Here is a 25,760-nt window from a genome sequence, read left to right on the forward strand (position 1 = left end):
TGTAGTAATATGTTGATTCCTGATATTTATACCTTGTATTATTTTGTGCATTACATATTTATATATTTGTACTTTGTGTTATCTTCTGGTTGCAACAGAAAACAATTTACATCTTAATTTTAAATACATAAATACATTTATATTTAAAAAATATATATATAACTAAATGTAACTATGGGAATGTAATATTGAATGGACACATTTTTACATTCGTGTGAAAACGTTTAGGTTACTCACTATGAAATACTATACCTAAGGAATAGTATGTAATATAAGTAAAAATTAAATTGAAAACGAATAATTACTTTAAATCAGGCAATACAGTGGACACCAAAGGGTCTTTCATGTGAAGCGTGCGCTTGTTTAGATTGCGTCAGGAACACGTGAGTTCAGAAAAAGCAGCAGAAGAGTTGCAGTTTCTGATACAGTTTGTCAAGACGCATTGCAGGTTTATATCCAGAGTTATATGCTTGTCAAACATGGGAAGAAAAAACAGAAACCGGCAAAGACCTCAGCAGAACAGAGACGGAAGACCTGAAAAGAGAAATCGAGATGACGCTGTGAGTTTGCCATCTAGTCTTTGCACTTCTGAACACACAGGTTTATATGTTAAACATATTCATCATATGTCAAAATATGACACAATAACTGTCAAGCACCTGTCAAGGTGCAATCACATGATAAATGACATGCGTAGTGATGCAAGTTATACTCACACGTGTAATTATGTTGGCAGGGTTGGGGAGCAGGATACTCTGAGATCATCAAGGAGAACAAACTTTTTGAGCATTACTACCAAGAGCTAAAGATCGTGCCTGAAGGAGAGTTTGAGGAGTTCATGGAGGCCATGAGAGAGCCACTGCCAGCCACCATACGCATCACAGGATACAAGAGGTTACATGATGTTTTGTGAACATCCACATTTTCACATTCAATGACAAACAGGTGTTGAAGTGAATAAATGAATGTCATTATTATCAATCATTTTTATGCTGTGGTATTTGTGAATAAGTCATGTAGATGGTCAATATAGCAAATAAGAAATTTTGTTGATGGTCAAGCACAACTATGGGAGTTCATAGGGCAGCTGTTGTATGGTTGCCATTTTCCATTGTAAGTAAATTTCTGTCAACTCTCTATCCACCACAATGCTTGCATATCAGCAGTGGCTATTGGCCAAGCAAATATTGTTTACTATTATTATAGGTTGTACAGATCTTATAATATTAAAATGTTTATTTTTTTTCTCAACCCTGAAATCAGCCATGCCAAAGAAATCCTTCATACTCTTAAGGAGAAATACTTTAAAGAAGTGCAGGACTTGGAGGTAGATGGCCAGAAGATCGAAGCCCCACAGCCCCTAAGTTGGTAAGATGGCTGAAAACTGTTATGCAATTATTTTTGTCCATGTAGATCTGTGCATAGTGTTGAATTTACACCTGAAATTGAGTCATATCATACTCTTATAGGTATCCAGATGAATTGGCATGGCACACAAATTTGAGCAGAAAGATTCTGCGCAAGTCTCCACTATTGGAGAAGTTCCACCAGTTCTTGGTCAGCGAAACTGAATCGGTAAATAAAACATCTGTATTGAAAACGTACAAACCGAACTCGTTCTTGTTCTGAGGGTGCTTTGTATTTCCAAGGCAAATGGTTTAATTTGTTCTTTCACCATCAGGGAAATATTAGCAGACAAGAAGCTGTCAGTATGCTACCTCCTCTTCTTCTGAAAATTGAGCCTCATCATAAGGTACGTGATCATCAGCATCATGAACTTTTTGCTCGATACCTATTTTTTAACTCATTTTATGTAAGCAATGTATTAGTTTATTATATATTAGGGATTCGCCGATATATCGGCCTATAATCAATATCAGCATTTCCCCCACTATCGGACAACAGCTTATGATCATGACAGATTATTTCATGGCCACCAAACAGGATTAAAAACACATTTGAACTCGCACTATGTGATTTATTTTGAATTGGGTCTCGATGACAAGAAAACGGCAGATTTCATGACATAATACATTGATACAAGAAGTAAAAAGCAAAACTATCGGTAGATGCCATTTCAGTAATTGAATAGCGGCATCGGCACAGAAATGTTTTATCTGTGCATCTGTAGAATGTATATTTTCTTTGCTTTGAGAGATAATTTGAGATTTCAGATCATCTCTCTGGCTTGTATAAATAGATTCTTGACATGTGTGCGGCTCCGGGATCAAAGACGGCTCAACTAATTGAGATGCTTCATTCTGACATGGACGTGCCTTTTCCTGGTAAAGTCATTATTGTGGTCCCTGCGTTGCTATTTATGCACATGCAATTACCTTTTAAATTCATGATCATCTCTTCTGTGTCTCCAGAGGGTTTCGTAATTGCCAATGATGTGGATAACAAGCGTTGTTACCTGCTAGTCCACCAGGCAAAGCGATTGAACAGTCCGTGCATTATGGTGGTTAACCACGATGCCTCCAACATTCCACGTCTGCAGTTTGATCGGGATGGGAAGAAGGAAGTCCTGTTTTACGACAGGATCCTCTGTGATGTACCCTGCAGGTAAGATGAGGGTTATTGTTGAAGTTTTTTGTTTCGATTTGCATGACTGACCCCCGAGTTATTGCGTGGAACAATAATTCAACATTAATGCTGATTCAGAGCCATCAGAAAATGTGTACGGATAATACTATGTACATACACACAAGGATACTTGTTACAAACATACTATTGTTTGAGTTTCATAAATAAAAATGTGCCTAAAGTATGGCAAGGCACAACTTTTGACTATAAACCCCCAAAAAATGCATCTATCCTCCACTTGGCTCCGAGGGTTTAATAAATGTCTCAGGGTTCGAGAGTGTGACCAATTCTTTCAATGGTGCGACTTAAAAAAAAAATGTGGTTGCACCAGTGCGACAAAATGCACAAAAGAGTCCTAGTATGTGCGCATGAGAGAGACAAAATGCATGAATGAGACAAAATGCACGAAATGGGCTGAGTCTGTGTGCAAAAGAGAGAGACAAAATGGGTGTGCTAAACAGCGCGAGTTTGCGCAAGAGAAGGAAGCCTAAATACATGAAACACTGAAACACCTTTAACTATTACCCCTATATCGACTAATATCTCGCTAATACTCAATTCTCTATTGCCAAATCAGTTAAATAAATCCATTGTGTGCCCTGTACTCATTAATCAGAAATGTACCTAAGAAATAACACCGCTTCATAATCGCTGCATTGTCTTGTAGAAATTCATCATTAGCCAACAAACATACCCTCCATTAAATATACAGGTTTCATGTTTTCAGTCTCTGTTTCCTTTACCGTTACCTATGCGTCTCGTATGACTGGGGAGTTATGTTTTCACTTACAAATATATAACTTATTTTGTGTTACCATCAATGGCAAATCCTGCACACAACATTAAAACTACAATGAAAGATGGGCACAAGGTAATGTAATAAAAGTATTTTTAGGAAGTAGATTTTAGAACAAACATAAAAGCTATAGGCTATAAGGGAAAAAAGAATCACAGCATGAAAGTTATAAAATACATGTTAGTTTATATTATGCACATTTTACCACCGTGGGCGCTTGTAAAACTGCGGCATTAAATGCAATGCAATCAAAAATAGGGTGCACCTAACTTTTGTGCTGGTGCACCTAAGAAAAAAATTAGTGCAACCAGTGCAAAAAGTTAGTCTAGAGACCTGGGTCTTCTACGGGTAATCCATGCAATTTTGTAAGAAAAATATCCATATATTTCCGGTAACGTGAAGCGGCCTTGGAGTTTTAGTATAGTGAGCGCTCATTGTCATAGGTTCTAGGGATGCACCGAAATGAAAAACCGAAACTGAGGAAACCAAGGCCGAAAAACCGAAACACCGAAATAAATTATTATGCCAATTATTAGTACAAATGCATTTATGGCTATCACTGTGTACTAACTTTACTAGGGATGTGTGACAGATCACAAAACTCACGGTTCAGATCACATTACAGTTTTTGAGGCACGGATCGGATTATTTTTCAGATCAGCAAAAAGGGGGTGGGGAAAATCTAATAACAAATAAATAAATTACAAACATTTAAAAAAAAGAACAAAGCTGCACATTAATAAGGGCTAACATTAGCATTAGGTACAGAAATCGAATTAAATGAGTCATAACACTGTCTTTATTGTATAAATTAAATATATTATTATTTTTAGAGCTATTTGTCTCTTTGTTAGACTTAAGTAGGTTAATTGAGGTTACTGTCTCTTTAAATAAGCAGAGACTGGTTTATGACTGTAATCTATACATACACTTAAGACATAAACAAATGTTTTTATTAGAAAAAGAATACTTTGGAGATTATTTTGTTTATATGTGCCCTGTCAATAACAGAAAGATTTTACGTTCGCTTGTTTGCGTCTCACTCGTGTGTGCACTATTGAGGGCGCGCGCACACAGAGAACGAAGGCGAATCCCAAACAGCGCAGCATAAAAACGTTACGTTGTTTTTCATTGCTTTATTCGGCACATGTATGTTAATGGACTATACAGTATGAGACACATTTGCGCGACTCTCTCTTAAGTTTACACATCAAGAGTTCTGATCTTTGAAGGGCGTACTCACTGTGATGATCACGTCTGGACCGGACACAACCGCATGTGCCTCTGTGCGTACTTTAGCGCCTTTTTGCGGTTAAATACATCCACGCCGCATACATGTTGCTTCAGACAAGCACGTGCCGGTCGCAGTTTCTGTTTGCGTCATCACAACATTTCCGCCGTATTTTTCGGTGATAAAAGTCTTTTGGCCAAAAGCCGAAAATGCTCTTTTGGGCCATTTTCGGCCGAAAATTTTCGGTGGCCGAATATTCGGTGCATCCCTAATAGGTTCGTTGCACAGTGACTCTCGTGAATCTCGAGAAGCGTGGTATTATAGTTTATAAAGTTTGAAATCTGGATATTTTTCTTAAAAAATCCCATCAATTACCTGCAGAAGATCTTTATTAACCCCTTGGAGCCGTGTGGATTACTTCTGTGAAGGATGAATGCACTTTTTTGTGGTTTAAAGTCAGAAATTGTTCCCTGATCCCTGTTTTCCCCCTATTATAAGCTTGGAAAAGCAAGGACATCTACTAAAATAACTCTAAATGTGTTTGTCTGAAAGATGACGAACATGTGTATCTCTGGTTGCTTGAGGGTGAGTAAATCATGGGGTAATTTTGATATTTGGCTGGAGTATCTCTTAAAGTCGATCCAGAATCGTGGCGTTCATAGCAACTATATACTCCAGCAAGACTGTAAACATGGATATCAGATACGAGTCGTGGCTTTAGTTGTAAACAGCCGGGTCAAAAGATGGTATCTGTGCATTAAGACTCCCAGTGAAACGAAGCCCTATTTAAATGAGTTTATATAAACCAGCAAGTTAAAAATATTGGTTATAGCTATTCGTTACAATCAGTATCTGCATTTTTTTGCCGATTTTAAAAAGGTCCTTCAGGTTAGACTCCCACTGTGTTTACAGACATAAAGCAGGCAGATGCTTGTTTGCACACAGATGGTGCTGTTGTGATTTATGACCACAGTGAATATAGTGATCACATTAACAGGCTCGAGTGAAGTCTGGACTGCATTAGATTCTCTTTTTAGCATGTAACCGAGCTTATACTTGCTGAAGTCTATACTTGGCCTGGGGCAGAATCAAGTGCCAAGCACAACAAGGGCCGGGAAGGGCAAACATCTTGCACATACAATGTGGTCAGGCTGTTTTTGCTGTCTAAACATTTCTCTTTATTGATGATGGTTTTAGGTCAACTTGAAGATATAATTACGCCTGACTTCTTGCCCGCATAGGATCAGAGCTCTTTAACTAAAAGGATTCGTTCCTAAAGGGCAGTGTCATTTGAAGCAAAATTTGCTGCCTTGTTAACCGAAAACTGATGTAATGGCAAAAAGGAAATGATGTCATTACCACATGAAACTCTATAGGTTATACAGCTTAAAATGATTGTTGCAGCAATGACCCAATTTTAAGAAATGTCAAAATGAGACTTAAACATCATGTCTTAATGTTTCTTGTTTGTGCCGGGTGAATTACAAGTTAAGGGATAATGTAACGCTTCGCGTCGGGTCCTGATCACACTGTCGGGGCTTATTTCCCGATAACTACCGGCTGCCTCTACATTATCCCGCTTTTTACACGACTACTTGCCACATAAGAAAAAAAACTGGACATGAATATGAATTTGAAACATTTTATTGGCATATTTGTTTTAAATTAACATTTTAATCCTTCCGCAAACTTTGCACAGATGCATAAAATGATCGTAATACCTTATTAAGATCCTCTGCTTCATACTTGTCTCCATTTTTTTCTCTTTTAGCCAGTCTTTGAGAAGTTTTAATGCCCATTCTGTATTTTTTTATGTGTTGGCTTCGTAGCTGTCATGCTCTATTTTGTCAAGTTCAGTCTCAGTAAGCTCTCTGTGTCTTGTCGTTGTTCGTTCTTCTATCCACTGTTTAAATGATTTGTTTTTTCCGTACATGTTAAAATTAATGTCAAAATGTTGTGGTTGTCCAGTGTTTGTCACAAGATGGCGCCAAACAGTAATCTTTATTGGCGCGGAGCGATTTTAATCGTACAAGTAGTACCGGCTATGCGTTATTACTTTGGATCGGTTATTATTTGAAAAGAACGAACCTGCAAATGTCTCAACTGACCAATCAGAATCAAGCATTCCAGAGAGCCGTGTAATAAATACTATTTAACACAGAAGTCTGTGTCTTTAGGGGAGGGAATACAATCTAATAACCATTGTTTGATCTGAAATTCTGTGAAACAAACAGTTGGAATAATTTAATATCTTCACATGTCTAGTGGTGATGGGACAATGAGGAAAAACATTGATGTGTGGAAAAAATGGACAACCAGCAACAGCCTGCAGCTGCATGGGTAAGAAAAGTACAGTTTCTGTATGCTGTATCCCAGAATGCATTGCGCTTGATTCAATTCCAGTGTGAATGATCTTTCACACACTATTTACCATGATTAATTTGGCAATATATATTGAAGTGTCTGTATGTGTCTTTTATTATCTGACAGACTGCAGTTAAGGATCGCAGTGCGTGGAGTTGAACAGCTGGCGGTGGGTGGCAGGATGGTGTACTCCACCTGCTCTCTAAACCCAGTGGAGGATGAAGCCGTCATCGCCGCCCTGCTGGAGAAGAGTGAAGGTTAATCAAATCCAATCCAAAAATGCATCCATATCAGCACTTTTTTTGTTAATCTCACAAAATCACATCTTTCTTTTCTTTTATGTCTTGCTCTCTCTTTATTTATTTATTTATCTCTCTCTCAGGTGCTTTGGAGTTGGCAGATGCCTCTTCAGATCTTCCAGGCCTCAAATATATGCCGGGAATTACTTCTTGGAAAGTAATAAACGAAACTATTAACCTTTTATTCCATAAGTCACAGTTTTTTAGGAAGCCTCAAAATAGCATTTGACATGTGCATATGGTCCAACATCTCTGCATTGCAAATACAAGAGACCATGAAAAGAGTTGTATTTGTAACATTAGACATAAATGACATCTCATTGTCATAGTTGGTTAAGTAGAGTATTAAAGGTACTTTTTTTGAAAATATGCCATTTTTCCAGCTCCTCTAGAGTTAAACATTTGATTCATACTGTTTTGAAATCCATTCAGCTGATCTCAGCTTCTGGCGCTAGCACTTTTAGCATAGTTTCGCATAATCCATTGAATCTGATTAGACCATTAGCATCGCGCTCAAATAATAACCAAAGAGTTTTGATATTTTTCCTATTTAAAACTTGACTCTTCTGTAGTTACATTGTATATTAAGACCGACAGAAAATTAAACGTTGAGATTTTCTAGGCAGATATGGTTAGGAACTATAGTCTCATTCTGGCGTTTAAATCAAGGACTTTGCTGCTGTAACATGGCGGGAGCAGGCGTAGTGATATTGAAAGTAAGCAAGGGGACTATTTTTGGCTGCTGCGTAATATCATGGTGCCCGCTGCAGCCATGTCACAGCAGCAAAGTCCTTGATTATTACCCCAGAATGAGAGTATAGTTCCTAGCCGTATCTGCCTAGAAAATATCAACTTTTAATTTTCTGTCGGTCTTAGTACACGATGTAACTAAAGAAGAGTCAAGTTTTAAATTGGAAAAATATCGAAACACTTTGGTTATTTTTTTAACGCGATGCTAATGGTCTAATCAGATTTAATGGATTATGCTAAGCTATGCTAAAAGTGCTAGTGCCAGAACCTGAGATCAGCTGAATGGATTTCAAACTGGTATGAATCATGTTTAACCCTAGAGGAGCTGGAAAATGAGCATATTTTCAAAAAAGTGGAGTGTCCCTTTAATGTTTTTGTAGTGTTGTTAAAATTGACTGGTGTTATAGTCTGGTTGTCTGCTCTTTCACAGGTAATGACCAAAGACAGTCAGTGGTACTCAGACTGGTCAGAGGTCCCAACAAATCGACACACTCAGATCAGACCCACTATGTTTCCCCCCACCGACTCGGAGAAGTTGGCAAATATGAGGCTGGAAAGATGGTAAGTTTCTTTTGAACTAAACGATAAAAGCAAAAAAATTCAACTTTTGTTCATCATGACACAGTAGAGGTGTCAAATAGGGGTGTGCATTGGCACTGCCCTCACAATTCAATTCAATTACGATTCACCAGGTAACGATTCAATTCGATTCTACGATGCATTGCAATGCATCAGAATTCTACTGTACACAACGCGGCTAATTTTTAATAAGTCAAGTAGTAAACTCAAGTGCAACTATTCTCAACAAAAACGAAAGCTGACCAGGGCTCGCAAAATTTTAAAATCCCTGGTAGCCCTTTGGGCAGACACTCTTTAATTTTTGGTAGCCTGAAATGAATATTAGTACCCAGAATAAAAAATACACTGTTTAATGTAGAATATTGATAAATCCTGGATTTCCATGTAAGCCAAATATTCCTGCCCATCCCAGCTAACAATTTGGTTCCCAAAACGTTCCCCTATTTTCCAAGGTTTTTGGTTAGCCAGGAATGTTTTCTTTAAGAAAATAAACATTCCCCTAATGTTATTTTTAGGTTATTTTACCGTTCCCCTAACGTTAGAATAATTTAATTGTTATATTACTGAAATATTATATGAATGTATTATAATACAGGTTATTTTTTATAAAAAATACCTCAACACATCACACATTGTATTTAGATAACATGGTATTTTATCAAATATATAAACAACCACTGACTTTAACACAATATAGAAGACTTAAAGCAGATATTTATTAAAAGGAAATAAACATAATTCCCTTTATGTTCCCCTAATGTTAGACTCTGAGGTAAAACGAAATGACAAACACACATTCTATTCACTTTAGGTAAACATATCTTACCACTGCTGTTTAGTCACCTATCAGCTTGTAACATCATACTCTCAATAGCCTAGACGTAAATCACTCAAACATATTTTCCTTCTCACATATTTAAGTTACTAACTGAAGAAAGAAAAAAAATACGATAAAACAATGTTAGTCTATGAGGTAAAAATGAATTTTATTAAATGACTTGAGTTCGCGCAAGCAGGTGTTCGTGAAGAACCTAGAAGCACGTGCAGAGGGTCGCGCGCATATCAGACATGCACATTAGAGGATGAGTTTATTTATGCTTTCACTTCATTTCCTGACAGTTTCACTTGGTACGTGAGGACAATGACTGACAAGAGGACACCGAAATACATACACTATAATTACCTAACTAAATCTGAGACAAAGCAAAAACATTAAAATATTATTTCCTCCCCAAGATAGCCCGACGGGCAGGGTGGAGATACATTTTGGTAGCCCGACAGGAATTCACAATAGAAACGAGACGTCGGGCTAGCGATTTTGCGAGCCCTGCCCGCGATGAGAATTTTACACATAGAGTAATTAAGTCTTGTTCCCCATTAACTTCATAGAATCCGAAATGTGCCCATATGTCCACTTTCCATGGAAAAGGGTGTGTTTTTATTTACCCGTCTATCACGGTCATCTCCAGAAAATAAACAGTGACATAATCGATTATGGCATTTGCTGCATCGATGCGCGCATGCACGATTCAGCATTGCGATGCATTGCCGAATCGATTATAGTTGACACCCCTAGTGTCAAACGTACTTGACTTTCATACTTGAAGCAAACCTGAACAAGCTTATCAAGGCTGTGATTTCTGTACTTCAAATGCTTTACTTTAGAAAACACATACTAATAAAATGTCACAAAGATGCACTTTAAGTTGTTTCAGGTATGTGTCTACCAAATGCATAAATGTAATCTACACTTGAAAGAGGGTCATGGTGGCACTCCAGAAGTGAAGATTAGCACTCAAAACTCTCCACCAGATGGCAGTACACCATTATAGTTCTGTGGTTCTCAATTCCTGGCAATCCATAGCATTGCACATTTTATGTCTTATCTGACACACCCAGTTCAGTTTTTTTTTTTGGTGTCTGCAAATAGGCTGGTGATTTGAATCACATGTGTTAAATAGGGAAGACTGTATTTTTGTGTCAGATGACATACTATACACTATGCACTTACATGATGCACTGTTAAACGTATGTGTTTTGGTATGGCAGTATCATGTCAAACGATACCCTAAACCCCATTTAGTAACCGGAAGTATAGCGGTTTCCCAGGACGAGGTCCAAATATGTCAAATAAATTCATAACATAACATAATGCGAGTCAGTGAAAATAAATTTAAACATCTGCAGGTGAACTGATAGCACCTCCTATCTTCTGCAACATGAGCCTAGCAGTGTGACAGTTTTTTTATTGAATAATGTGCATCATCTGGATAGTTAAGTTGCACTTGTTGGAGTTTTCAATGTGTGTTAAGATGGTGTAGAAAAGTGCTTAATATTTGGGACACACATTTTGTAGCTGAGAGTATTATGGCACCTCCTCCTTATTTTTTGGGTTGGATCATTGCTATAAAGTGCTCCGGTAAAAGTCACCGGGTCTCCTGTATAGCTCAGTGGTAAAGCATTGCGTAAGTAGCGCAAAAGATCATGGGTTTGAACCCAGGGAACACGCATACTGATTAAAATGTAAAAGTTATTTTGGGCAAAAGCGTCCACCAAATGCATACATGTAAATGGGTCTGCGAGACCAGTTGCCTTGATTTTTCTGGTAATGTATTTAATATGTTTTTGTGTTTTTAGTATGAGAATTTTGCCCCATCACCAGAACACAGGGGGTTTCTTTGTAGCTGTGCTGGTGAAAAAGGCTCCCATGCCCTGGAACCGCCGTTACCCAAAGGTACAAGACAGTCGAGTTTGCTCAGATTCATCTATTCATGGTTTTGAAGGGTCAATGACGTGACGTTAATTATTTTGTGTCTGTATGGTTCAATTAAATGTAATGTTGCGTTTACACCAGCCGCGGTAGGGGCGGCAAAAACGCGCTATTTGTGCGTAGTTGGACGCTTGAACATTTGAGTTCACTCGCTATATCCGCGTGTGAAAGCCGTGCGTGAAATTCTAGTCATTTGAGAAATTCACGTGGAAATCCGTGTCATAGGAGGGGCTTCTGTGACTCAGCGGAGACTCCGCCCCTCTGCTCGCTTCTTCTAATCACGTCAATACTACAGCAAGGTCCTGATTGGTTAACGCGGCGTGGAAATCCGCCGAAGTTCAGATCTTTCAACTTGCGCGTTTCCCGCGGCAACGCTCAATTCAAGCCTACCGCGCCGCAGGATAATAATCCGCGTGTAATCGCATCTTTGCATTGGCTTAACATGTAAATCACCCGCGCTTGCCGCCTCTACCGCGGCTGGTGTAAACGCAGCATAAAAGGGTTAAAGTTTCGAAATAAATTTCAGATTACTTTCTGTTTTTTGAGGACCTCTCTTTTTAGAGGAAGTTTAAAGTTTCTGGTTTTATTTCATTTTGAAAGAATATTTGGGGGATAATTGCGAAAATGTCAATGTGGTGTAACCGATTTGTGTCAATTGATGTAACACGTATATTTTTAATTAATATATATATATATATATATATATATATATATATATATATATATATATATATATATATATATATATATATATATATATATAATATAATATAATATAATATAATATAATATAATATAATATAATATAATATAATATAATATAATATAAATATATATAATATATATATTCATAAAAAATGTGGAATAAAAATTAAGCTGTTCGTCATGGTTGTGTTCCATATTATTTCATTTCGTATGTGGTGTACAAGCTGTATGGACTGCTTTTTTGGTCCTTGTTTGTTTCTTTGGGAGGATCTCCATTCACTTTCTTTCTTTCTTTGTCCAAGCTATTTTTCTACTAAACCTCTTTGTTGTGCATGGGAAGAAAAAGCATTACAGTCTCATAAGTAAATAATATGCTTTAAGCAGCTGTAAGCGTTTTAGGCAGCAATTGGGTTGAATTTCCAAACCGGGATTTGCAAGGAAATGTGAACAGGGCACATTAAGGTGGCGCTATTGTTTGTACCCCACCTCTTTTCCCCTTTTACTTAGCAAGCCTTGGGTTTAACCTGCTTGTCATTGCCTTTGAAATCAAAGGCTAGCATTTGTACATCAATACCATTATTATATCTTGCGCTCTCTTTTTAGCTTCGTAATAAGGATGCAAACTCTTCCAATGAAGTGGCACCCCCAGAGGAGCTTCAGATTGAGGAGTCACCTGCTGAGGTCGCCCCTGTTGCTGACTCACCCACTGATGACCCACTAGAAGCAATAAGCGAGACTCCTGCAGAGGGCGAGCCACCTGTCCCCGATACCCCTGAAAATCCAGAGGCCAAGAAAGATAATGTTTGTGGGTAAGTGAATTTAGTAGGGTGTAAATTGATATTCGATAACAAAACTCCCTGGGGTCCCCGGACCCCCTTTGAAGACTGATGTGCGGTTAAAGTACATTGCAGACCCTTCATGTGTCGATTTGTTTAAACTGCCCCCTGGTGGTCTGTTTAATATTGCTATTCATCTGCTGTCAGTGTTCCCCATTGACATGAAGTGTTCACTGTGTTCCAGCCCCCCACCACCAAAGAAGATGAAACTCTTTGGCTTCAAAGAGGATCCTTTTGTGTTTATGACAGAGGATGATCCCATTTTCCTTCCTATCCAGTAAGTGCTTCTCCTTTTACACCTTGCTACTGAATACAAAAACACTCCTATCTTGTTTTAATTTTATTTTACGTTTGCCTGATCCCACTTCGTTTTAACCGTACGTGTGTGTGTGTGTGTGTGTGATATGAGCATTTATCTCCGCATATATCCAACCTGTTTATTTTATCATGGTTGTTGGGTCGTTTGTGGTCCCTTCTTTTGTCTGTGATGAATCTTATTTATTTATGGCACAGATGCCACAGTGCTGGCAAAATGCCATTTTTGATTTAGACAGTTGGAGACGCCATCTCTGCCGCAGCACCATATGTCGTCGCGTGTTTAGCGCATATGCGCTTTTGCTAATTTTTTTGTTCATCTAACCATCATTTATTTTACTTTATGATGTTTATGTGTATTTCAGGACTTTCTACGATCTTTCCCCCGATTTCCCCAAGCTGAACGTGCTGACTCGGAGCCATGAAGGAAAGAAGAGACACCTGTATATGGTGTCCAAAGAGCTGCGCAACGTTCTCCTCAACAACAGCGAGAAAATGAAGGCAAGTCTGAGGGTTCGGGGCTTTTTAATGTGACATCACATTAACAAACGAATCAAATCCGAATGTCTTGGAAAACGTGTTTGATAAAATGGGGATTTGAAAAGTAGAGGGTGTTTTTTATTGTATGCTTGTCCAACTACTTTGTAAAAGTGTATTTTGTATAATATGTGCCCTTTAAACATCTGTTGTCTCTTAAATGTGAAAATTGTTTGCATAAGATTTAACTAGGGATGCAACAACTAATAGATAAAATCAAAAACAATCAATTATAAAATTCGTTATCAATGAATAAGGCGCTTTTTCACAATCCATTGAATCTGATTAGACCATTAGCATCACGCTAAAAAATAACCAAAGAGTTTGGATATTTTTCCTATTTAAAACTTAACTCTTCTGTAGTTACATTGTGTACTAAGACTGACAGAAAATTAAAAGTTGTGATTTTCTAGGCCGATATGACAAGGAACTATACTCTCATCCTGGCGTAATAATCAAGGACTTTGCTGCCGTAACATGGCTGCATGAGGTGCAATGATATTTGCAGCGCCTAAAAATAGACCTCTGATATTGAAAGTTACTAAGGGGACTATTTTTGGCTGCTGTGTAATATCATTGCGCCTCCTACAGCCATGTTAGTTTGATTAAATAACGCAATAAGCTAAGGGCTGTTATAAAATGCAGTGTAACCCTGCTGCTTTGCGGGGCTTATTGCTTTTATAAAACGGTTACTTCATATGCATAACGTTAGCAGGATTTTATAAAATAAAACACAAATAAGTTGTAATAATATTAGTACAAATATTACTCTTCCGCCAAACAAAGTAATTCCTCAGAAGCTAGTGTGGCTGCAGCAGAGCGCAGTTCTCAACCAACACAGACGCAGCAAAGACACAATGACATTACGATTAGAGACTGTGGTGTTTATTTTTATAAAAAAAAAAATGTTTTAAATATACATTAACATTTATATCATGCAACTGTTGAAGTGATAGTCAATGATAATCAATATGCGTAGAAGCATGCTTAACTTTAACTCTTTCTCCGTCAGCATTTTTTTTTTTTTTTAAGTTGCCACCCAGTTTTAAGTTTAATGGCTTCCAGAAAAATGATCTTTTTTTAAATAAACATGAAATATATCAAATGAAAGAACAGACCATCCGCTTAAAAAAAAAAAACTAGTTTCATCGTACCTACATTTGTTCTCTTATCACCTCTCAAATTTTCAGCTAAAAGCAGAGATAATTGCATTTTTGTGAAGAACTTTTGTAAGAGATCAGATTCAGAACCATGAACAGTACTACACAGTGTTTCCAGTGTTGAGTGAATGCGTCAGTGTTTAAGTTGTGTAAGATCGCCATCTAGTGGATATTAGCGGACCTATCAATTTAAGGTAGAAACTCCTCAGAGAACGTTTTCTCTTTATTGACGAGATGACCCAACAATATTTATTGACATTTATCTGGATATCGCCTTTAATTGTGCAATTGTAGAAAATTTTTAAATATGATTAAAGGACAAGTTCGGTATTTTAGACTTAAAGCCCTGTTTTCAGATTGTTTATGGTCAAATAGAATGGTTTTGACTGAAATTTCGACATTTTCGGCTGCCCTGAGAATTTTCGCGTGTTTGTGTTTCAGCTCAGACCTCTACAATGGGTCTATAGGTGCACTGGAACAATCCTTCCTAAAATGCATTAAACTTTCGTTTACAAAGACGTGAAACTCACCGAGTGGTCAGGGTTGTTTACTGGTATGCTCACACAAAAATCGCTGCAAAAGACGCATTCCAACAGGTTTTATCGTAGTTTTTACCAACTCCATTGACTGTATTAGACGTCCTGTGAGGTACGGTATTACTCCGCGCCGGGAACTTTGTTTCTATTCTTGCAATTGGCAAAGGCGGATTAGCGCCACCACCTGGGCTGGAGTGTTTATTATTCAAGCTCTAAGCGGAAGAATGTACGGGTGTGAGGCGTTTGGGGAAATAGGTCCACAAGTTAACAACGAATGCTAAAACAGCTGTTGGAATGCGTCTTTTGCAGCGATTTTTGTGTGAGCATATCAGTGAACACCCCTGACCACTCGGTGAGTTTCACGTCTTTGTAAACGAAAGTTTAATGCATTTTAGGAAGGATTGTTCCAGTGCACCTATAAAGCCATTATAGAGGTCTGAGCTGAAACACAAACACGCGAAAATTCTCAGGGCAGCCGAAAATGTCGAAATTTCAGTCAAAACCATTCTATTTGACCATAAACAATCTGAAAACAGGGCTTTAAGTCTAAAATGCCGAACTTGTCCTTTAAAGACTCATTTTCATAAATCAGTATGCCGCAACAGTGACGCAGTAATACTTATGTAATGTCGTCTGAACCGGGGGGTTACCGGGGGTTATCACAGCTTATTACACGGCTCTCTGGAATGCTTGATTCTGATTGGTCAGTTGAGACATTTGCAGGTTCGTTCTTTTCGAATAATAACCGCTCCAAAATAATAACGCATAGCCGGTACTACTTTTATGAGTAAGATCGCTCCGCGCCAATAAAGATCAATAAAGATTACTGTTTGTTTGGCGCCATCTTGTGACAAACACTGGACAACCACGACAAGACACAGAGAGCTTACTGAGACTGAACTTGACAAAATAGAGCATGACAGCTACGAAGCCAACACACAAAAAAATACAGAATGGGCATTAAAACTTCTCAAAGACTGGCTAAAAGAGAAAAAAATGGAGACAGACAAGTATGAAGCAGAGGATCTTAATAAGGTATTACGATCATTTTATGCATCTGTGCAAAGTTTCGCGGAAGGATAAAAATGTTAATTTAAAACAAATATGCCAATAAAATGTTTCAAATTCATATTCATGTCCAGTTTTTTTTCTTATGTGACAAGTAGCCGTGTAATAAGCGGGATAATGTAGAGTCAGCCGGTAGTTATCGGGAAATAAGCCCCTTCAGTGTGATACAAGACCCTCTGCTTCGCGTCGGGTCCTGATCACACTGTCGGGGCTTATTTCCCGATAACTACCGGCTGCCTCTACATTATCCCTTACTTAGAACGCGTTTCAACCAATCAGAATGAAGAACCAGAACGGGCCATTTTATAATTATATTTTTACGCAAGCAACACACACATCTCTGCTACAAATGACCACACAGTGTTACAATTAACCCCACTCTGTAAAAATATTTTTAAGCCCACTAAAAAAGTTGTTAAGATCCTATGTTTTAGTCAACAAGACACTGATTAAGATGAAATAACATTGGTTTTGGTATCTTGCACCCAACTCAAAAACCGATTAAAAAAACATATGATGAAAAAATTTACTTGCATGTCACCCAAACTCGTTCATCAATAACTCTCTGGAGAAGCATTATACATTTCCATAAATTTGCAGGAGACTGTCTTTTGGCAGCATGAAAACAATACAGAAAAAAAGAATCCTTTAACCCTGTGCAACAATGTAAACGGTCCGTGTTACAATTAACCCAGCGTTAGTTTGTGCCCCGTGCACCGCATTTTTAAAAATACTTCTACATGTGAATACTCTAATTCAGTGACTTGGTGATAGGTTATATAAGTAAAAACATCTAATTGAGTAAATACTTATGTTTTCATTCGATTAGTCAATTAATTGAAAAAAGAATCGGCAGATTAAACGATTATGGAAAAATCATTACTTTCAATCCTAGATTTAACACACAAACTAGCAAAAATGAAAATGAAAAAAGGTCAAGTGCTCATTTTCTGTCTGTGCTGCAGGTAATAAACACAGGAGTGAAGGTGTGGTCCAGGAATACGGACGGTGAACAGTTTGGATGTGCATTTAGATTGGCTCAGGAGGTGAGTGTCCTAAATGTAACCAAGTGTAAGTTTTGTGGGGGTTTTGGTGCAATTGATTTTGGTATGAATTAAATATGGGTGATGTACAAGTTGATGCATTAAACTGGAAAAAAATTTCAAGGATTTTTTTAGAATTAATATCTGAAAAAAAATCGATATTGTATCTATATGCCATAATTGCATATAGTTTCTCAAATGCTGTGAAAGACAACATTTAAGGTAAACAAAACAATGCATGCATACTGGAAAACATTGCTGCTTTGTAAGAATCTGCAAAATTACCAATTTTGTACGAATCGTATTTTATTTGCTTCTGTGTTCACCCCACACTAACGTCCCTTTTGTCTAGTCGTGTTTATGTCGCTGAAAGAAAGATATAACGTATTTAAATATAATGACATAATGGTTGTTTTTCACAAGTGCAATTTATTTGTCATCCATAAAGTCTTTAGAAAAGAAGCAGTCCTTCAGTAAACAGTCTGTAGCCAATACCAGGTCGTCTCGGTTGTTTTTCTTGCAAAAACTGGGTTCAGAAGTCTAAAAGGAAATGAGTGAATCTCTATATGGCATTATTAACCTCTCTGCCTGCCTTTGTTGAAATAGTAATAAAAGTTCCCTTGCGTGTACAGAGTATTGATTTTTTTTTAAACATACACAGGAAGATCTGTCATGACAATTTGTTTGTTTGGACTTTTATTTTTTTCACTGGATAATTTTTTTTTCAAAGACTGCATTGAAGCAGGACAGGAAGAATGTATGTATGTATGTGCCCAAGAGGTTATTTCATTGCATGTTCTCCGTTCTTCAGGGTATTTACACAGTTTGCCCCTACATCAGAGCCAGAATCATCAATGTCAGCGTGGAGGACGTGAAGGTTCTCCTCACCCAGGAAAACCCCTTTCTCAGCAAGCTGGGAGATGATGCGCACAGTCAGGCCAAGAAGCTTGGTCAGTGTCTTCCTTAAAGTGACACTTATGTGTATGTTTCTTATGCAAATGGATGCAAATCATGTCTGGCTTTACAATGTCAGTGGCATTGCCCTTGTGGTCAGTGTTTGCAGGGCTAACATTTGCAAGTTTGAGAGCGTTTTGGACACACATGCTGATATATTTCAAAGCATTAATTTAATGATGCTGTTGTTCACTCTTTCTCCAGAAATGGGCAGCATTGTTTTAAGATACCTGCCAGATCCAAAGTAAGTGCACATTTACTAATCCCTGTTAATGCATAAACCTAACAGTGCAGACCAGGGGTGCGTTTCCCGAAAACAACTATGGTCACAAATTCTGTCGTTCCAAATGGAGTTCAGTGGTAACAACGTCCAAAGTTGGCAATTTATGCCTTTGAGAAATGCAAAAAAAAATTTCTTCATAGTGTAAAGATCATTGAAAGTGCTTGAATCTATTTTATGATAGAAGTTTTCTGAAAAAAAAAAATCCATATTATTCCCTGTGTAGTGTAGGATAATATCATAAAAATTCTAGAGTTTTTAAGCACACGTGCTAAACTGTTCGCTTTAAATGCTTATATCTTCTGTATGCGAATGTTGATTCATACCAAAATGCTTTTTTGCATAGTTGTGTTTGACACATGAAAACGTATCTGGTTACGTATGTAACTGTTGTTCCCTGAGAAGGGAATGAGACGCTGCGTCTCCCTTGCCATACTTCCTGCGTCCCTGTAACACCGTCTTTGGCAATATTTCAGATAGCGATATACTTCCTGGCTCCTGCATCACCCTGTCTTTGTAGTTAAGCCTCACCATTGGTTGAATTTGATATACACATTCAGATGTACTTACACCTGGAGGTGTCCTCAAAGTGTCACCGCAGTGACGCAGCGCAAGTTCCCTTGAAAGTGAACTGTAACAATGTATCTTAAAAGGTAACACAATGTAACCTTGCTCTCACTTGAAATGTGTACCCACATTTAGTCCTTAAATTTGAGGGTATTGAACCTGGAAAGTCCTTGAAAGGTCCTTGAATTTAAAGTTAACTAAGGTGTGGGAACCCTGAAAGAACATTTGTATGAAAATATAACCTTGATATCTTTAACATTGACGGAGTAAGGTCATGTGTTAAAGATCAAACTTTGATGCTCCTAATCTCATAAGTAGATTGAGAGTTTATCCTGGTTTATGTCACATATTTGGTCACATTTCATTTGGTGAGCTTCCTGCAATGCATCAAAGCCTTATAGTTTAGGCCCAAGGAACATGCAGCATAAGGTTACTCTCAAACCTCAAAGGCCACCTATTGTGCCCATGTAATATAAGTCTTGGGTGTGTCCAGAAAAATGTATGTTGTTTGAAATACCCTACAGATCATTTATTATAGCATGTCCAAAATGCCCCTAATTGGGGTTGGATCCTAAGCTGTTTTCCTGTCTGTACCTTTACATGCAAGTAAGCGACTGCTCTCCTTTCGGTTAAAAATAGATGTGATTCCTGTGAATACAGTCTGAGACAATAGTATCTCACTATTGAGATATGACAGACAGTGTACAACTCGCAGACGACGGAAACTGTGGTAGTGCAGGACTGTCAGTCAGAAGCTGTGGGCGGGGCTTTATCAATGAACATTAACAAGAGTCTAATGAGGCTGCTTTGGTTTAATGAGGAATTAAGACATTTAATGGGTGGATTTTTTTTTCATTGTAGGGTTGTTGCCAACACACATTTATGTCCAAACACATTGTAAAAGTGGATTTTGCACAATATGTGCCCTTTAAACTTTTTTTTCTAGGTGAAAGAGTTTATAATGTTTGATCGAATGAAATCTTATACGTGTCCTGTATCCAGCAGCTGTGGCAGTGTGTTGTACGTCGACATATAAGGGCTCTGTGATGGCCCTCCTGCCAGTCAGGAGACAAATGAATGAAGATTGAGCGCTTTGTATCCATTACGCCCCTTGTCTCATAATTAAAGGGCTCGAACTGATGCACCCAGCTTCCTCTTTACAGATAAATAGCTCTTCATTGTCGCTCTCAGCAGAAAGCCCATTGTTTGGCTAGCCAGATTTTTTACTGCTACCCTTACAGTGTATAAAACTAGTCGGTGTAGATGTAAAGTGGGCTCTCTTCTCCGTCACACACCCATCATTTTAACCGTTAAACCTCAATAGGATTTGTGGTTGTACCAGATGTGCACTCTTAGGTAGATTCTTTGTCTTTCATTGATCTTTAGGGCGAGCGCACACTACAACAAAAAGGCTTGTTGGTCTTTCATGTTTTCAGTCTGCACCAAAAACCTCTGATTGTAGCAAATCATGGGAACTGCAAGCAGAAAACCCAGCTGGAATTATTATTAGTTAGTTTTCCCATCCTAGGCAGTACCAAAAATGACCTAGCCCTTCCTCCGTATTTGTTTTGTTGGTAATTGATGACCAATACTCATTACATTTGTTGAACCAATGTTGGTGCGAGGGGGGGGGGAGTTTTTCAAATTTTTATTTATGATAATAAATTATGAACCACTGGCTTATATTGATTATTCGGGGTATACTTTGGGGTGCATTTCCCGAACAACGACATAACTCGCTGCTTAACCACCATAGTACGATTCATAGGTTCAACCACATGGTTAATGATGTCACGTGAAAGGAGGAGTACTAATTAATCTGTTCAAATTGATTTAATGTCAGATTATTGCTGTAAATAACGTACATTGCATCAGAAGACTGGTTTTGCACATGCGCAGTTTTTAAATACAGTGCTTTAATTCTGTTTACAAACTTGAAGACGAAAAATAAAATCTGTATCTATTTAGAATGATGGATATAAAATGCACTACATGTTTTTTGTTTATTTTGTTCAAAAGCATGATCAACATAAGTCTACATGTACAATAACAACAAGAAACTATGCTTCTAACCACAGGTGAAGAGCTGTCGTTCGTACCATACAAGTTTGCGATTCAGTTAGTTTAGTTATGGTTTTGGCAAACACCAAATCATTGAACTTTGTCAATAACAACGAAACTTACGACAGTAGTTGGCTAACTATGCTTTTGGGAAACGCACCCTCTTGTTCTGGCATGAAAGTCGCATGCTAGCCTCTAACCGTGGGTTCACACCAGCTGCGTTTGAGGCGTCAAATTCGTGTGTACCGCGCCTAGTTTGCCACTTGAACTGTTTGAGTTTACTCGCTTCATTCACACGTGAAATTCTAGTCATCGAGACATTCACGCAGAAATTTGTGTCATGGGAGCGGCTTTTGCGACTCCGCTCGCTTTCTGCAATCCGGTCCCTACTACAGCAAGCTCTTGATTGGTTAACGCGGCACGTTTTTCTGCCAAAGTTCAAATTTTTCAACTCTCGCGTTTGCCACGGCAACGCTTAATTTGCACCATTCGCACGAACTAGACCCACGAATGAGGCGGAATCGCGTCTACAGCGTCGTACTAACCTCCTCATTCGCACCGCGAGACCTCCAGACGCGTGTCAACGCATCTTCACATTGACTTAACATTGAAATCACTCGCGCTTGATGCCTCTACCGTGGCTGGTGTGAACGCAGCATGACAAGGAGGCTAAAGAGCTCTTGAGGTCTTTGTTACAAAAACTTAATAAAACAATTACAGAACTTGAACCATACTGCATTTTACCTTTATGGTTTGCGCCAGACAACACTTGTTTATAATTTTAATATTAAATGGAAAAAAGCAATGCACAACATACTCTCAATATAAAAATAAACAGGCTATATATGAATACCGTATTTTCCGGACTATAAGTCACACTTTTTTCATAGTTTGTCTGATCTTGCGACTTATAGTCAGGTGCGACTTGTACGTCAAAATGAATTCATACTGACTAACATGAACCAAAAGAAAACATTACTGTCTACAGCCACAAGAGGGTGCTATATGTTGCTCCTGTAGCCTACCCCTGAAAAAAAATGTTAACTGAAACATTAAAGACAACGGAGAAAGACTTGGCAAACAAAATACCCCCAAAAAGAATAATAATTTTTTAAATAAATGCGACTTATAGTCCAGTGCGACTTATATATGTTTTTTCCTCTCTGACACATTTTTTGACTGATGCGACTTATAGTCCGGAAAATAAGGTACTTGGACTAGATGTCAGGCAAAGAAAATAGTCTGTTTGATGACGGACTTTTGCCTTTTCTGTGTCATCCGGTGAGTTCCCCTTTATTCTAAAAACTGTATTTCTGCTCTTATCTTCAATGGTAATATTTCTTGGATTTGTTTTGTTACGGTCCTGAAAAATACAATTATATGCTTCTTTTCATTTACTATTTGGCTGTTTTTGCGCTGAAATAGACTATTGGTGCTTGGCGACATTTGGAAAAATCTGGGCATGGATTAAAAAAGGATTATCACATAGCCTAGATGCGCGGTCACCTATTGTCACAGGAGCGGAAGCACAGACAGTTATACAACATTCCTGATTTTACTGTTGTTTGCACTATTGCATGGCAATAAAATATTAACTTTATTTTAGGCCATTTATATAGCCGTTTGATGACTATTAAAGCAACACCAAAGAGTTTTGGCTCTTTGCTCCCCCTACAGGTTAGAAGCGTAATTGTCCATTACCCACTGTCATAAATACTGAGGCATAGCTGGCTCTGATTGGATTGTAGGTCTGCCGTAAAGCAAGTTTTTGTAGTATTCACTCGGACTACAGGACCACTACCCGACGGTTGGAAACTTCTTTAGTGCGGTTTTGGCCGATAGAGGGCTGCAAAGCGAATGTGAAAGTGCTGTTCACCCTGTTTAGGGTGGATGAACGACTGAAACTGTTTTGGAAGCGTTATTTTAAGGTAAAAAAAACTCTTTGGTGTTGCTTTAATTATGGGGGGATAGAAACAATAATTAATCAAGAGGCAGGGATATAAAGATAGTCTACCCCATCCTCCCAACAAGTCATACCCTGGTTGTTGCAATATTTAGGCCTGGTCAGGATGCCTGAAAAGTTTGATGTACTGAAAGCTACATTTTCAGTCTGTGATTTTATGAGCTTATACAGTCGTTGTCTCTTCTTAACTTTGAATAAGAGGAAGTGTTTTCGCAAAATCCATCTTTTAATGGGTCACGAAACCCCCTCTTTATCTAAATCTGTCTTCATAAAGCACAGTTACACACGTTGACGCATGCATAGTTGTTAATGGTTTGATGACACTGAATGACAGGACGTTACAGGATCTCTGATCTCACAGTGATTAGCAGCGTGTGGTGTCATTCTTCACTGTTGGCAGCGTGTTGCTGGATGCTCACGAAAACATGACGGGACTGATCATCGGCATCTGATCATCTTTCACTCTCGCTTTCCATCCGTCTTAGTCGTTCTTAAAGTGGAACAGTTCTCTTTCTTTCTCTATCTCTCATTCTTTAATCTATTTTCCTCTTATCATTAAAGGGGACATATTTTCATGTTTAAGTGCTATAATTTGGTGCCCAGTGCTTTTATCAACCTAAAAAATTTGAATAAGTTCAACCCAGTAACTTGGTAAACCATTCTATGCAAGCATGTAAAAAATAGGTAATTCAGATTTTGTTCCGCATGTGATGTCAGAAGGGGATAATACCACCCCTTAATCTGCACTATCCAACCACAGCACTGCCATTTAGTGCAGAGATCAACTCATTAGCATTTTAAAGGACACACCCAAAACGGCTCATTTTTGCTCGCATCTACAAAGTGACAATTTTAACATGTTATAATAAATTGCCTATATGCTATTATGAGCTAAAACTTCATATATGTACTCTGAGGACACCAAAGATTTATTTGACATATTTAAGTTATTTTTCTATTGCCCTCTGTCCATCTCTCCAGGGATCCTGATGCTCCTCAGTGCCAAATAGATTTGTGTGGCTGGAGGGGAAAAACTTCCATAAGGGCTTTCGTTCCACGTAACGAACGGTTTCATTACCTTCGCTTGGTCGGCTTGGAGGTCTTCCGTGACAAACAGGGAAAGAGGAACGACGGTTCCACGGAAACTCAGGAAGGGAACGTTGAGGATTCTGAGGCTCAAAGCCAAGAGGGAGACCTTATAGAGCAAGATAACGCAGAGACTAAGGAAAACTCCTCAGAGTCTGACACTAACAGGACTGAACCTGAACCTGCTGAAAGCACTTTAGATGGGACTGTGTGAGTTAGATGTTTTAACCTCAGTGGATACACATGATAAAAAGGAAATCAGGCTCCTGAAATGCTTTTCCAAACAACAAAGTGTCCTTGGAGTATCTGGATGGTTAAGATTTGACGAACTGTGAGAGATGGAATAAAAATTTTTGATTTTTATTTTTTTGTCATTTTCAGTTTTTTATAATTAAAGCATATGTTGTTTTTATTATTTGTATTATCTGTTCATAGTAAAAATCTGTGGTAACTCAAAGGAAGCCTATTTAAAATGTTCCTCTTATTTGTTAACATCTTTCAGCAGTAAGCCATGTGTACAATAAGGGCTTTCCACCAATGCATTTCATTTGCTCAGACCCTTGTACACATTGTAATGTACTTTGTTCAGCATTACATTGTACATGAACTTGAAATAAACAGCATCTTAATAATTTGTTAGTGCTCTCTATGCCACGCACATTCTACATTTTGGGTTAACTTAAAGTCCCCCTGTAGTTGAAAATTTTATCATAAAAAAATTTACTCACCCCAATGTCATCCAAGATGTTGGTCTTTCTTTCTTTGTTCAGTCGAGAAGCAATTACGTGTTGTTGTTTTTTTTTTTTTTAAGGAATTCATTCAAGGATTTTTCTAAATTTTAATAGACTTTATTGGACCTCAACAGTTTACAGTTTCAATGCAGTTTAAAAACGTTTCAGTGCAGCTTCAAAGGGCTCTAAACAATCCCAAAACTCGTCTTGCACTAGCCGTGTGAAGCGCCAGCTCGACCTTGCATATTGCAATCATGTTGAGGTCACGCGTTACAAATATGAAACGCACACTTGCTGACCATTTTAAACAACAAACTGACACAAAGATATTAATTCGTATCATTCAACATACTACAACAACATCAGAACGGTCCTCTTTCTCCACACTTGCAGTGCCGGTCTTTCCTATACGCAAATTATGCAATTTGCATAAGGCCTCCACACCACTAGGGGGCACCCTTGATGTCGAAATTATTAAAAAAAACCTTTATACCAAATCAAAATGATTATGTTTGATGTAAATAAGACATTATAATTTTAATA

At 38.1% G+C, this 25,760-nt stretch overlaps 1 protein-coding gene across 1 annotated transcript; it reads left to right on the forward strand.

Annotated features, from left to right (window-relative positions):
• Nucleotides 1–343: 343 nt before the first annotated feature.
• On the forward strand, nucleotides 344–25,118 carry nsun2 (NOP2/Sun RNA methyltransferase 2). Its single transcript, XM_065293849.2, has 19 exons — nucleotides 344–560; nucleotides 737–894; nucleotides 1,264–1,368; nucleotides 1,470–1,575; nucleotides 1,682–1,753; nucleotides 2,201–2,285; nucleotides 2,373–2,565; nucleotides 6,879–6,953; nucleotides 7,104–7,234; nucleotides 7,360–7,433; nucleotides 8,457–8,587; nucleotides 11,243–11,339; nucleotides 12,684–12,889; nucleotides 13,101–13,193; nucleotides 13,597–13,732; nucleotides 17,498–17,578; nucleotides 18,387–18,525; nucleotides 18,734–18,773; nucleotides 24,382–25,118. The coding sequence occupies exons 1-19, from the start codon at nucleotides 480–482 to the stop codon at nucleotides 24,698–24,700; spliced, it is 2,322 nt and encodes a 773-aa protein (XP_065149921.1). The 5' UTR covers nucleotides 344–479; the 3' UTR covers nucleotides 24,701–25,118.
• The last annotated feature ends 642 nt before the right edge of the window (nucleotides 25,119–25,760 follow it).

This window comes from Paramisgurnus dabryanus, chromosome 19 (assembly GCF_030506205.2).
Source record: "Paramisgurnus dabryanus chromosome 19, PD_genome_1.1, whole genome shotgun sequence".
NCBI lineage: Eukaryota > Metazoa > Chordata > Actinopteri > Cypriniformes > Cobitidae > Paramisgurnus > Paramisgurnus dabryanus.